Raw genomic sequence first — 15,536 nt, 5'->3', positions numbered from 1 at the left:
AAACAACATTCTTAATAAAACTGTCTAATGAGGAATAGAGCCTAGTGACTGAGAGAAAACTTTAGTTACTGACAGATAATAAAACTAAAATCCAGCTCTTTCTGTCAGCCACTCAAGATGCCGAAAGGGAAGAAGGCCAAGGGGAAGAAGGTGGCCCCAGCTCCTGCTGTGGTGAAGAAGCAGGAGGCCACGAAGTTGGTAAATCCTGTTTGAAAAGAGGCCAAAGAATGTTGGCATTGGACAGGACATCCAGCCCAAGAGAGACCTCACCCGCTTTGTCAAATGGCCCTGCTACATCCGGCTACAGTGGCAGAGGGCTATCCTGTATAAGCGGCTGAAGGTACCTCCTGTGATTAACCAGTTCACCCACACCTTGGACCACCAAACAGCTATCCAGCTGCTTAAGCTCGCCCATAAGTACAGACCAGAGACGAAGCAAGAGAAGAAACTGAAGCTGTTGGCCCGGGCTGAGAAGAAAGCTTCTGGCAAAGGGGATGTCCCCACTAAGAGACCACCAGTCCTCAGAGCAGGTGTTAAAACTGTGACTACTCTGGTAGACAACAAGAAGGCTCAGCTAGTGGCGATCACACACGACGTGGACCCCATTGAGCTAGCTGTGTTCCTGCCTGCCCTATGTCTTGTTTTTTTGTTTTTGTACTGGGGATCGAACTCGGGACCTTGTGCTTGCAAGGCAGGCGCCAGAACCACTGAGCTAAATCCCCAGCCCCTGCCTGCCCTATGTTGCAAGATGGGGGTCCCTTACTATATCATCAAGGGGAAGGTCAGGCTGGGGCATCTAATTCACAGAAAGATGTGCACCACTGTTGCCTTCACACAAGTCAACTTGGAAGACAAAGGCGTTCTGGCTAAGCTGGTGGAAGCAATCAGGACCAACTACAAATGACAGATATGATGAGCTCTAGCTTCACGGAGGAGGCAATGTCCTGGATCCCAAATCAGTGGCTCACATCACCAAGCTGGAAAAGGCAAAGGCTAAAGAACTTGCCACTAAACTGGCTAAGTATACTCTTGAGTTTTCTGTACATAAAAATAATAAATCATCCTTAACCCAGGAAAAAAAACAACAACAACTAAAATCTAGACCAAAATGCTATAGACAGCAAAAGGAAATAATGCAACAAACTTGGTGTCAGACAGATCTGGATTCCAATCCCACCTCGGCCATCTCCCCTTGGAGAAACCTTCAGCGAGTAACAACCCTCTGACCCTGAGTGGTCCCCTCTACAGACAGAGGATCACAACACACATCTTACAGGGAGCTGGGAGAATCAAACCAGACACCAGGTATGAAGTGCCCAGCCTAGTGACAGCTGGTCCTCAACAAACATCAGTTCCTTCCCGTTACATCCCATGGTGCTTTATCAGTAGGTATCACAAAAGGGCTTGGAAATCATTAAAATTCATTTTCTCACGTCACGTCTCGATTTCTAACCTTGTAAGTTCACTCTGCAGGCAGATCCTGTGAGGTGAGCCTGAGCTACACAGGTCCGTGATCGGGTGAGCACCCTTAGCTGGCTCAGTGCAGAGGTCTGGTTCCCAGGCCAAGGCCTCTTAGAAAGACTGACTTGGCCAAGAATGCAGCTCTGGTGGCCAGGAGGCCAACAGAAACTAGAGTAGCCAATAAGAGAAAGGATTACTTGAGCTTCGGCTCCCGTCCTTCGCTTGTATACTGCCAACAGATGAGCCCAATGAGGTCCTGCACCCTGGCGCTGGCCATTGTCACCACGGTCATTGGCAGCAGTCTGTCCTGGCTCGAGTGCAAGGGGAGGTAGACATCGATCTTCTTAGTTGCAGTTGTGCCTACATGACCCTGTGGACAGAGCACACGCATGAGAGCAAAGCACACAGCGCAGTCACGCTGCCCCACTGGGCCCAGTCCCTGCTCTCCCGGCTGGGGAGCGCACAGCCAGTGCTCATCCGTTCTGCACAGACCTGCTCTGAGTCTAGAATGGTTCCAAAGTGAGTCCATGGACCAATGGACCCAGCTCTGCCAGTAGGAAGGTAAATGAGCATTACATCTAAGATGGACAAGTAAGAGTGGTGAGCACAGTTGATGCTCGGTGTCAAGCTTTGCTCCTAACTCAGTGAGACCTTGCAGATGTCACCATGAGACCTGCCCTCACTGGAAATGCCCGGATCCTGCCTTGAGGGGCTGAGACAGCTGCCTGAGGGTGCCATAGTCTCTGGGGAAGGAAAGCATTTGCACTGGAACTGGGTGCCTGCCTTTGCAGAGATTGCTGGGGCTAGGTCCATTTTGCAGTACAGCTGCTGACTTCAGGACCACACATGGGTCCTTTGTCCTCTATCCTTGCCCATCCCCACACTGCTCCACACATCCCTGCTTCTCCCCTGCCATACCTTCCCTCTGCCCTCTGAAACTCCTGCACTAGTCAGCAAATGTCCATAAATCTAAAGCTGCTTCTAAAAACAATTCCCTCCAACTTTGTGCCTTAGTCAAATCCTGCTGTTTGTTGAGAATACTACTTTCTCTGCTGCTCTCTCAAAGGATGACCCTTTTTCTTTTTTTTTTTTTTAAAGATGTGTTATGTTTTAAAGATGTGTTATGTTGCAAGGCTAGCCTCAAATTTGCAATCCTCTTCCCTCAGCCTTCGAAGTAGCTGGAGTTACAGGTATGCCACCATAGCCAGATCTCCTTTTTCTCTTTTTATAAACCCAAATCTCCAGGGCCAGGAGGTGAAGTGGGTATTCATGTCCCTACTAACACTTTCAAACTGTAACTTCCCCTTTCTTATGAAAATTGCTGTTTCTTTGAGGCCTAAAACATGCACCTACACTAACCTCTTCCTCCACCTTTCTGTTTCTGTTATGCACCAAACTTTTGGCCATTCCTGTCCTTCACTGAAGACTTGAGCTTAGTCTTCTTGCTTCTCAGTCTTCTTTCCCACCCTCAAATATGCCCACCATGCAGTATGTGGAAAAGTGTCAAAGGCCACAAGGTCAAATTGGAGCATTTCACTGTCCCTCAACCCCCCACCTCAAGTTACAATAGCTCCCTCATTCCAGTCCTTTCACCATTACACCAGCTGCTTGAGTAAATAATGTTGACTTGCTGGACCTACTGCTGCAGGCCTATAATTTCACCACTCTGGGAGGCTGAGGCAGGAGGAGCACAAGTGCAAGCCCTACCTAGGCAACTTAGAGATTTAGCGAGGCCTTGTCTCAAAATAAGAAGGGCTGGGATGTAGCTCAGTGCAAAGGCCCTGAGTTCCATCCCCACTACCCCCCTCCCCTCCTTTTTAACTCATACCGCCTGTCTACTTCCACTAGTAAGTTCTAGTGTGTCTACTTCCAAAAGATACTTGGACATGGGAAGAAGAGTCTTTTGACCAAATGATGCTGGGACAACAAACAGCCCCACACAAACCTCACATCATATATAAATATTATTTCAAAATGCACCAATGTAAATGCTTGTGACTTTGGATTAAGCAACGATACCTTTAAAATGACACTCAAAGCATAAACAATAAAATGAATATATTAAACTTCATCAAAATTAAACACTTTTTTGACTAAAGGACACCATCAAGAAAGTGAAAAGATAACTCGCAGAATGGCAGGACATATCTGCAAATCATGTATCTGATAAGGGGTTACTGTCTAGAATATTAAGCACTCTCACAACTCAACATAAAAAGACAATCTCATTAAAACACCGGCAAAGAATCTGAGCTGACATTTCTCCAGAAAAAAAATATACAAATAGCCAATAAACACATGAAAGGGCATTCAATATCGTTAATCATAATGCAAATTAAAATCATGAGATACCACTTCATACATACCAGGATAGCAACACTGTAATTAAAAATACCCCCACACAACACAACAAAGATGCCTGAAGTGGTGCATCAATTGTGTACAACAGTTTGTTGGTTTCTCAAAACATTAAACATAGTTACCACATGACAGCAATTCTACTCTAGTGTATATCTTCAAAAAAAGGGAAAACATACATTCACGTAAAAACTTGCTGATAGCAGCTTTTTGGGGGGGGGGAGTACAGTACTCGAGATCAAATTCAGGGATGCTCTTCCACTGAGCTATAATGCCACCCCTTTTAAGACAAGGCCTCACTAAGTTGCCCAGGCAGGACTCAAATTTGTGACCCTCCTACCTCAGCCTCCCCTAAGTGCTAGGATTACAAGCACATGCCCCTACAGCTGACCCATAGTGGCATTATTTATAATAGCCAAAGAATGAAAACAACTCAAATGTCCATTAACTGATGAGTGGATAAACAAAAGTCCACATAATGAAATATTAGCCATAAAAAGGAATGAACTGATACATGCTGCAACATGGATGAACCTTGGAAACACTACGCTAAGAAAGAGAAACCAGATGTAAAAGTCCAGCTACGGTATGAACCATGTATAGGAAATATCCAGAACAGGCAAATCCACAGAGAATGCCAGCAGAGTAATGTTAGTAGCCAGGGCGAGTGGGGAGTTGGGAGATATGGGGCTTCATTTAGGGATGATAGAAATGTTCTGGGACTGGATAATGGCAATAGTTTTATAATATTGTGAATATATTAAAAACCATAGAATTGTGTACTTAAAATGGTTGAAATGGTGAATGTTAGTGCTATATCTCAATGAAGAGTAGAAAAATACATATTTCAAAATCATCCCAGTTCTCTGCATCTCCACTGCCACCAAAATATCATCAGGTTTCACCTGCAGGCACTGTACAATTGGCCCTGCTCACCTCCCCATCATCACCTACTCCAAATGCACCGGTGTGTGTGTGTGTGTGTGTGTGTGTGTGTGTGTGTGTGCCCCTGCTTGCCTCTCCCACCTTCAAGGTCTTACTAGGTGCTCCTCAGCATGTCTGGAAGGCTCTTCCCTAACTCTGCAGGCCTGACCATCCTCTGTGTGCAGTCCTGGGCAGGTTACTAAATCCATAAGACTCCTGGTAAAGGTTCCTGTTTACTATGATTATTCTAGGTTCAGCTCATATGACTCCTACTCAGAGAAACCATCACTGAAAATGCTATGGGAAAGGCCCCTCTCACAGTTATTCTCTCACACACATTCTGTTCATTTCCTTCACAGTGCTCAACAATTTAAGATTATAAATTTCTGTTCATCTTCAATGTATGCCTTCCCCACGAGCCTCTGAACTTCCACGACGGCAGGGATTATGTGTTTGTTTAATGTATCACATATGATAGGTAATACTGTGTCTGGCACATTGAAGACTCTCCAAAAAAAAAAAATCTGCTAAACCAGATGTGGTGTGTGTCCATCTATACTCCCACCAACTCAAGAGGCTGAGGCAGGAGGATCTTTGAGCTCAAGGATTTGAGACCAGCCCGGACAGCATATAACAAGACCCAATCTCAAAAACAAAAACCAACTAAACCAGCAACAAAAAAGGTTACTAAATTAAAAAATGAATGTATGAGTGCTCCAAGTGACTACCAGGACACCTCTTGCCTCTTTCTCCACCCATCTTGCCCTTCCTTACAGCCCTGTTTGCTGCTCACAGAAGGAAATGGAGGGACCTGAGCAATCACTGGTTCCATCTTCCACATTCAATAATTCTATCATTCTACGATGAAAAAGGTCAGAGCTAGGATAAGGAAATATATAGTCAGTTTAAAAATATTTTTACAAGAGTTTCACTTCTCATATAACCCAGCACCTAACATTAGATCAACTCAATACTTCCTCTCAGCAAAATAATGAAGTAATTCTCCCATGTAACATTTTCTCTCTTTCTCTCTCCTCATCCATGCAAGCTCTTCTACTTGGAAACAGTACTTCCAATGACTGGCTATAGTTTTTCCAAACAGCAAATGTTTTGACCCTGTCAGGCAAGTAGAGAGTTCAAATTAAAACAGTGGGAGTCTCTTTTTTATACCCAGACCAGTTGCTTGTCACTGCTCCCCCCTTTTTATTTCTGTTTCATTCTCTTCCTTCTGAAGAAGTAGAGTTGAGAGGCCTCAGGGATATAATATCTCAAGACATGGAGACTCAATGGGATGACGAATGGAAATCTGCTTTATGGACTGCACAGTGTGTCAGAAGTGCGGTGCTGTATGCTAGAAAGGGTGTAAGTTTTGAAATCAGACCCATTCCTATTACTCACGCCTCTTACAGAGTCACACAAGGCCCAAAAACAGGTGCCACAGGGGCCCTAAAAATAATATTGATTATTGTAACAAGAGCCGGCACTTAGAACTGTTAAATAAACTCAGCTAAACATGTGGCTGCATTATCTCCTGTAATTCTTACCATAACTTCAAGAGAGGAGCTCTACCATTACCTTTACGTTACAGCTGAGAAAAACCAAGGCTTCTGAGGCTACAGTCGCCTGTTCCACATCCCATAGTCAAGGTAGAAGAGCCAGTACTCAACCGGGCGTGAGGATGACTCCAAAGCTGCTACTTTACACCTCCTTTCCCTAAAGTTGTTCTGAATGTAATTAATCCACATTCTCCCCTCTTCTCTTCTTTCCACACTAACAGCCAAAGGTCTGTCTAGAGCAGCCTCCCACAGGAAGCAGAGATGGGAGCTGCTGCTCCAGGAGGAGTTAGGAATGAGCCCTGAGGAGCTGTGCACTGTCGCTGGCTGCAGGGCAGTCACTGATTCTCAGGCAAGAAGGCAGCAAGTTAACAGTATGGATCCCTTTGTCCTCCTCTATTCACAGGAAAATGGCAAGTGTGGGGAACTATCAGAATAAATATGGCGGATACTTATTAAATGAATGAAGTGCTTTATCTTTTTAATCTTCTAATTCCATCTTGAGGCAGTGATGACAAAGAAAAGTGCCTTGCACAAACCCTGAAATTATATATTTTTTAATAAGGAGCCTCCTCTGAAAAAGCTCAAGGTGGTGGCAGTCAGCTCGATCTAATAGTCCCAGTGTTGTAATATTTAGAGGGAATCATCTAAAACATAAAACAATCCATCAACATAATAGAAAGTAATTAACTTATAAAAAAATAAGGTGACCAAAGGATTAAAAGTATTCATCACACATCAAGGCAAGCAATATTCCTAACATCTAACTATTAAAAAGCAACTAGCAATAAACAAAGATCACGTCATACAGTTTTACTGCACGGCAATTTATGTGTTCCCCAATATGGGATTGGGGAAATGAAGGCATAATTAGAGCACAAGGGAGGGGGCAGACAGAGATAAGGGAAATTGACCCAGCTTTATCTTTCAAGGTCACACGTGTATTCAACACATATCCGCTGAATCACCACATCTGAAGACAAAGCCCAGTGAGACACAATGCAGACCAACCCTCACCAAACTCCTGGGCTGCTAAAGGTCTACACAGTACAGTGTGATAAAAGCCTTAAAGTACAGGCTATCATGAGAGCCAAGAAACAATCACACAATCAAAGGGAATTGGCAAAGGCCTCTTAATGCAAAAATTTACCCTTCCATCTGACAGAACCATTTGTCTAAGGAATACATCTAATATATTTCCCTATTGCACCAGTATACCAAGGGGTGGGCAGGAATTCCTTCTGAGACATGGGACTGTGAATGATTTTAATTCTCTGCTTTATATTTGTCTGCATTTTCTATAATGAATATGTATTACTTTTACAGTAAGAAACAAGATAGTAAATGCTGTAATTACAAACACAAAAGGAGGTAAAAGAATAAGAGTAACTACCATTCAAAGCTTAAGACTTTTAGATAGGAGGAAAGTTCAATATTGAAAATGTAGCCTATGTTAAGATATCAACAAACACTAAGAGGGGCCGGGGATTTAGCTCAGTGGTTCCACCGACTGCCTTGAAAGTGCAAGGTCCCAAGTTTGATCCCTGGTAACAAAACAAAACATAACAAAACAAAAAACTAACATTAAGAATATACTATTTGGGCTGAGGATGTAGCTTGCTTAGCATGGATGAGGTCCTGGGTTCCATCCCTAGTAGTACTACAAAAAAAAAAAAAAAGTGTGTGCCAGGTGCTATGACAGGCTGTTGCAATAACAAGTTGAAGATATAATTCAGATACCTTCCTATGACAGGGTAATTTTTGTCAAAGAAAAATAAAAACTTAATAATTCTATAATGCACTGAAAATCTTGAAGTTGAACAACGCTTTCCAGAGCAGCCCCTAAATGAGGGAAAGCCCCCCGTGTGGGTTTGGAACAAAAAGCAAAGTACTTCTTCAGAACAAGTGCACTTCATGAGGACCAAGCAGACTCTAGAGATCAGGTCCCATGGCCCCTCCATGACTTGATGGCTCTGCAAATGCAGCCTGAATCTCAAATGCAAGGGATCCAGGACTAGATTCCTTCTTCACCTTGCCTCATTCTATGTTCGTTCTTAGTTAAGGCTTGCATCATCTACTCTGCCACCCAAGCTAGGAGCCCAATCTCCTTTTCCTGTCTCATCCTCTGTATCCAAATGCCCCTGAAAGGTCTCTCAAATATTTCTCTTTCCTAACCTCACTGCTGCAGTTCAGGTTTCACCATCTCTCAGTGACACCTCTGCAACAGTCTCCCAACTATCTCTTTTTTTCTAAATTCCCTCCTCTCTCCACAACTTTATCTCCTCATTGCCAACCATATGCTTTTTGTCAAGTCACAGACCATGCCGGTCACCAACATATGACAGATCCTCTGCTCCCAGGGCTAGCATTCCAACTCAGTTAATAGAATTCACAATCCGGTCCCAAAGACCCATTGAGAAAGTATACTGAAAAATAATTCAGAGCACAGACTCCCAAGTCAGCTAGGTCCAGGTTTGAATCCTAGCTCTCTGCCACTTCCTCAGCTGCTAGACCTTTGACTTTGGGAGAATAACTTCACCTCTCAGAACCTCCATTTACTCACTTGGAAAGGCAAATAAAAGGTATATATAAAATGCCTGGCATACCATCACTGAGCAGGAAATGTGTCTTTTTTTGCCCTTCAATTCAAATGTCTTCTCTTCCAAGAAGGTGGAAGAACAAAATAATTCCCTTTTCTCTGCTCCCTAGCAACTTGATTTCCACAGCCTTACAGTTTCACTTTTTTTTTTCTGCACCTACCCTCACCACTGAACTACATAAAGGGAAAGACTGTCTCATCCATTTTGTATTCTACTAGGGCCTAGAACAGAAGTGGCGAATGTATGGCACATGTGCCGCAGCTAAAAGGTTCGGCATTACTAGCCTAGAACATGCCAGAGGTTTGGGGTTCATTTTCTGAACTGAAAGGACCCCTTGGCCTGACTTTCAAAATAGACCCCCCAGATCTACCACTTTTCCTATCCCAGGCAAACTGGCTGCATGCACCTCTTCTATTTTAGGAACACCCTCTCTTCTGAAATGTCCCGAGCACCTAACAGGTCCTGACATAAAGAAGTTACTTTCACATATTGATGGAATGGAATGAATAGTTAATATTCATAAATACATGATTTTAAACACTTGCAGTATATTATACCATATGGAACTACCATCAACCCATTTTGCCACTGTTAGAATTGGAAGTTGTTGGGGACCAGGGATTTAGCTCAGTGGTTCTGCTGCCTGCCTCACAAGCACAAGGTCCCGAATTTGATGCCGGGTACCCGCCCCCCCCACAAAAAACAGAATTGGACATTGTTTCCACTGTTCTATTAGAAATAACATTCTTTTATATCAAATTCCATGAACATATTCCTAGATGTTGATTACTGGGTTAAAGGATATAAATGTTTTATAGATTGTGATACATATTATAAAAACTCTTCTGAAAATTGACTTTATGCCAATCATTAAATATCATTATTAACTGTCATCTAATTAATAATTAGCTCATAAAATGTAAAAAGCACAAAATTTAAAATAACTTCTAACACAGAATGAGAATAGGTACATCTATATCAGATATTTTTCTATCTGATTCCATTAATATAAATAACATATATTTGCTGCCTATCATATTTGCCTTTCAAAATTACATATGTTTCTAAAACAGGAAGCAGGAAGAATAATAGATGATAATCTTGTATTAAGAACTATCCATTATCAACTGAGGTAGCTGAATTAAGTCTTATGGACATAAGGTTCAGTTAGCTGTGCTACTTAACATCAAGATTTGCCAATAATAAATTGAATATCAGATCTCAAAGCTGTTGCTAAGTGTTCAATTTCCCTGCCAAAGGAAAGAAACTGACAAAGGATTAGGCAGCTTGGCTTCTGCAATTAAAGAGACAAAAAGCAGGCAACATTATTCCATTAGTCACAACTGCACAAGCAGATCATTATACGTAATCTTAATGCAGAAATAAATACATCAGTGTATCCAGACAGTGTAATGATGCAAATTGATAGAAGGGTTATTTTTAGCCTTAAAAGGTAAAGCTATCTTAAAGGAAGGGCTGTAGTTCTATTCTACCAGTACCTTCCTCCCCAACATCCTCAACAAAGCCAAAGGGTACTGTGTTCTACCAGTGGCTTGGTAGTTATAACACAGTATGCAGGTGTGGTTTAGGAGTCTCAAATGATCATCTCTCTGATGATATTTAAAGAAATTCACTTCATCAAAAATAATGTTTTCAAATAAAAATCTGGTCTAAGCCAGGATTATGGGCCTATGAGCAATGAAGTCTTCATAGGAAGGAAAAAAACTTCTAAACACCCCAGCTTTATGGGTTTAAATTTTTTTTTTTACTTTTAAAATAATAGCAATGAATATGAGGAGATTTTGTATAATATTTTATGACAAATCCATTCAGAGCTATGGGGTTGGCTTTGTAGTGCTATCTTAACACTCAATAAATCTGGAATGCTTAAAGGCTATTAAATTAAGATTTCCCTGATCTGGCACCTATAGTTGAGTTAATTTGTCAAAAACATTTCTACAGTTTGTCACTGGACACTGTATTTTCTGACAAGTTACATTTAAAATAAAGTTGACAAAATTTCATTAATTTCCTGTGAATCACCAACCTTGCTTCCATTAAGCTTTTATTATCAAGAACATCAGCTGTCACTCTTTCTTTAACAAGGTCAAGTTCTGATCTGGGTACCTTCAGGATCCTTGCCAGATTAATAGAAGCCAGACAAGGAGTACAGTATAGCGGTTAAAACATGAGTTGTAGCGTCAGACAGGCCTGAGCTCAATTCCCAGCAATGCCACCATTACTGTGTGACCTTGGACAAGTTAAACTCTGAGTCACTATTTCCTCTTCTAGCAAATGCAGATAATAACAGTACTTCCAGTTGGTATTCTGAGAGAGAGCTCATTACTTCCTCATGGAGTTGTAGACATGATTTCATGAGACTACACATAAAGCATTTATCCCTGTGTCTAGTCCACAGTAAATGCGCATGAAAGGCTGGTTGTCCATTATCGTACCCTTTTTCCTACTTTTACATTCACAGACTTAAAAAAAAACACAACAACTTTATTGCCATTCACAGACTTCTGAAACTACAAGGAATCCTAAGAATCATACTTTTAAGACACTTTCAGCAAATGGGGTTCTCACAACTTCTCCCCAACTCCCTTCACTGAGGAGGGCCCCACCACTTCTAAAGCAAACCCCTTTGCCTCAGTCTTTGGACAAACAGTTTTGTTACTATTTGTTTTGTGTTTTCAGTTTCACTGTGTCATCTTCATACATGCATGTAACTGATTTTGATCACATCTATCTGACCCATACTCCCCAACCTGATCCCCTTCCTCTTGGCTAATGGTCTCCCTTCTACTTTCATGCCATGTTTCCCCCTCTAATTCCACATAGTAGGGCAAACATGTAATACTTACCTTTCTGAGTCTGGCTTATTTCAGTTAACATGATCTACAGCTCCATTATTTTTCTGCAAATAACACAATTTCATTCTTTATGGCTGAATAGTACTCCATTGTGTATACACACCACATTTGTATTATCCATTCATCTGTTGAAAGGTACCTAGGATGATTCTATAACTTGGCTATTGTGAATCGTGCCACAATAAACACACAGATTCAGATATTTTCTGTAGTATGTTGACTTTCTTTTGGGTATATGCCAAAAGGTGGTATAGCTGAATCATATGGTATTTTATTTTTTGTTTTATGGGGAACTTCCACACTGATTTCTATGGTGGTTCTAATTAATACTCCCCCAACAGTGTATAAGGAAGAGTTCCTTTTACCTCACTTCTGTGCAAGCAATTATCATTATTTTTTATATTCTCAATGATAGACTTCTAGTCAACTGGGGTAAGATGTAATCTCAATATAGCTTTATTTGCATTTCTCTGATGGCTAATGATGATGAGGATTTTTTCATAATTATAGGCCATGTTAATTCTTTAGAGAAGTATTTGTTCAGTTCAGTTGGCCAAACAGTTTTGACAGCTAATACTTTTTTTTTTAAATTGAGATGTACCCTTCCTGTAGATTTTACCCACTGATCTTAGTTCTAGCTCCAAAGAAATCTGAACAAGTGCAGTTTCCACAGCCAACCCTTCATATACCTAGGGCCTTAAACAAAAGAAAAAATTCAGCTAATAAGCACTGCACAGTAAGCCCGACTATATGCTTTAAAGAGCCTAGATATATCATTTTTATCAGTTTTCCTTTAGATAATGATTTTTGTAACTTGTCCTTCTATAATATCTATAGAAGATGAGAATCTATAGTCCTGAGATTCAAAATAGGAAAGAAGGTTGCCGCTCTCAGGAAAGGTTTTCTCTATTTAAAATAAGTTCTCCCTATTTTGATGTTCTGACACTTTTGAAAAAGATAAAATGCTTAACACTATTAGTTTTAAAAAATCTGAGCTATGAAATGAAGTTTCAGTAATGAACTTAATTCTTTTGTTTCAAGGTACTAACTGAAATATAGGTAGCAGGGCCGGGGATTTAGCTCAGTGGTTCTGTCGCCTGCCTCAAAAGCTCAAGGTCCCAAGTTCGATCTCTGGTACCAAAAAAAGAAAAAGGGCTGGAGATTTAGCTCAGTGATTCTGCTGCCTGCCTCGCAAGCCCAAGGACCAGAGTTCAATCCCTGGTACCAAAAATAAATAAATATGATCCAAATATAGGTAACACATTTCATAAAACACGGAGAACTCAAGTATTAAGGGGTTAAAAAAAGCCTACCCATCATTTTTTCAATCTCAAATTTAGAAAGCAATTCCTGATATCCTCAGTTTTTACCATCATAGGTTAAGACATACCTATGATGCTAGGCCCTCTTTCCAGAGTCAATAGAATTGGCCTGGACTCTGGCCCTTCTCAGCTTTCAGCTGTGCAACCATGGATGAGCCCTTGATCTCTCTGAAAGTCAGTTTTCTCCACTATAAAATACAAATGAGATCATCTACATCAAAAGAATGGTACAGAGTAGAGTATAAAGTAAAAGTAAAATATGTTCAAATGCTTTGAGGAGCTGGGGTGTGACTCAGTGACAGAATGTATGCTTAGCATATACACATGGCCCTGGACTCAATCCCCGGCAACACCCAGCCCCTACACACACACTTAAAAAGCTCGGTGAATTGCAAACTGTTATACAAATGTCATTATTTCTTATTATTGTTGCTTAAATTGTTGCTCAGACTGAGCAGATTTTGGACCAAATGTCCCTTCAAACAAACATGATGTTGGAAAGCAGAGGCAGTAAGAAAAGCTCTCTGGGATCTAGCTCAGTGGTTCCGGTGCCTGCCTCTCAAGCGCAAGGTCCTGAGTTTGATCTCCGGTACCAAAAAAAAAAGGAAAAGAAAAGCTCTCCACTATCACCCCACCACCCAGGGGTAGGGATTGAACCCAGAGCTTCTGCGCTGAGCTATGTAACTCTAGCCCTTTTTTTGAGACAAGGTCTCGCTAGATTGCTAAACTGCTGAGGCTGGGCTAGAACTTGTGATCCTTCTGTCTGAGCCTCCCAGAGTGCTGGGATTATAGACATGCACCACAGTGCCACCCCCACCCCCAGCCATTTTGAAAGAAAAACCATAACATTCTCTTATCCAGCCTGGGAGGGCTATAGTGTGTAACAGAATGTGTTCTCACACAGGTACAATCTAGCCATCTTAAAGTCATCTTTACAGCATGTAAAGTATCCATTTTGAATTTTCATAGCCATTGTGGGATTCTTTAGAACATTAATGTTACACAGCACTTTGCATTTAATTATACAAACAATGGCTTCCATAATGACAATAATATCAGGGAAAGGTAATTTGCATGAACTAAGCCCCATCACCTAGCATAAGTTTAGAGACCTCTTCATTATTAAATCATTTATATAATAAAATCAATATGCTTTAAAAGTTAAAGTAGGTTTTTAAAAACCATAAAAAAGAGTTACATGTTTTAAACTCTATCAATTATCATAATATAATGAGTCTTTAAGATTTAATATCAACTTTTAAAATTAAAACTCAATGGAGAATGTGTATTTGGCTCCATTACTAGATGATGTATCTCTAGAAAAGGTTACAGTAAAGCCATAATCATCCTCCTAAATTATATGAAAATTTTGGTATAACCCTCCAACTACTCCAAGGACAATTTAATTCCAGAGACAGTTAAGTATTCTGAGAATGTAAAATTGTAAAAATACCGAAAAAAAAATCCAAGCACATATATATTTCTTGACAAGTTTCAGTTGATTAAACATTACAAAATTATTAAATGTCAATATTCACCTTAAAATTATATTGTTTCCTTAATTTAAATAGTTTTTAAACCCATAAATTTCTATATTGTGGTAGGAGTAGGACTAAGTCTTTTATCACTTTAAGATGCAATGTTCCTTAATGATATAACTCAAAAATTTCACTGAATCATTATTTAGTAAGTCATAAAAACCTCTTAAAATTAATCTTTCATACACATCCAGCTTATCCAAAGTTAGAATTTAATTAGATGGCTATGGCATAAATGGGCTTACTACTTTATTTGCTCAATCAATGTATGTCTTTTCAGTAATTATAATTAATTCAAGTACCGGATGCACCACCTAACAAACAATATAGAAACATCAGACAAAATGGAAATAAATAGCCATACATTTCTCCAATTACAACATTCACTTTCATCTGCAAAATGCACATGTGAAATAACTGGGATAGGTGCTGTCCTGTTTTGGAAAAGGTCACACAAAGAACCTGCAACTCTGGGGACAGAGAACAATGCTCATCTACAGCAAAAAAAAAAAAAAAAACCAACCAAACAAACAAAACCTTTGGGCTTTTTACATTACTACAAAAAAGTACAAACACAAAGAAGCAAGCTGAAAAAGTTTTTGTTTAACACAGTTTACAAATGCACATTGAAATATAAACAGCAGGAAATAAGAGAGAAGTGGAATTATTATTTATCTGGAACAACACTTTCTGTTGGAAACATTCATGTACACCTATACACACAATTTACAATTGAGAAGCAGTCCAAAAAGTCTATCAGGACCTTATACCATGCATCTCCTAGATGGAATCAGAGGACATGAGTGAGTGGTAGAAAACAAATTTAAAACTGAGGGGACAGCATGGCCAACGAGATAGAAAACCCATCAGTACTGCATAGTTTAAAACAATACAGAGCTCTCTG

The 15,536-nt window shown here is 40.5% G+C and overlaps 1 protein-coding gene and 1 pseudogene across 22 annotated transcripts in view; one reads left to right on the top strand and one right to left on the bottom strand.

Moving 5' to 3' along the window:
* Mapkap1 (MAPK associated protein 1) overlaps positions 1-15,536 on the bottom strand; it is a 233,563-nt gene that overhangs the window by 128,205 nt on the left and 89,822 nt on the right. For all 22 annotated transcript variants that reach the window (XM_021262056.2, XM_004849373.3, XM_087183202.1 and 19 more), the window contains one exon: positions 1,659-1,831. In XM_021262056.2, the coding sequence (XP_021117715.1) occupies positions 1,659-1,831 (173 nt within the window). The remainder of the gene's footprint in view (positions 1-1,658; positions 1,832-15,536) is intronic.
* Positions 112-1,226, top strand: LOC110350173 (large ribosomal subunit protein eL8 pseudogene; annotated as a pseudogene).

The sequence above is a fragment of the Heterocephalus glaber genome, unplaced genomic scaffold (genome assembly GCF_053883595.1).
Source record: "Heterocephalus glaber isolate CG9 unplaced genomic scaffold, H.glaber_assembly_v1.0 deba00001479, whole genome shotgun sequence".
Taxonomy (NCBI): Eukaryota; Metazoa; Chordata; class Mammalia; order Rodentia; family Bathyergidae; genus Heterocephalus; species Heterocephalus glaber.
Note: the sequence above shows the minus strand (reverse complement) of the source record. Positions and strands in the feature narration are given on the sequence as shown.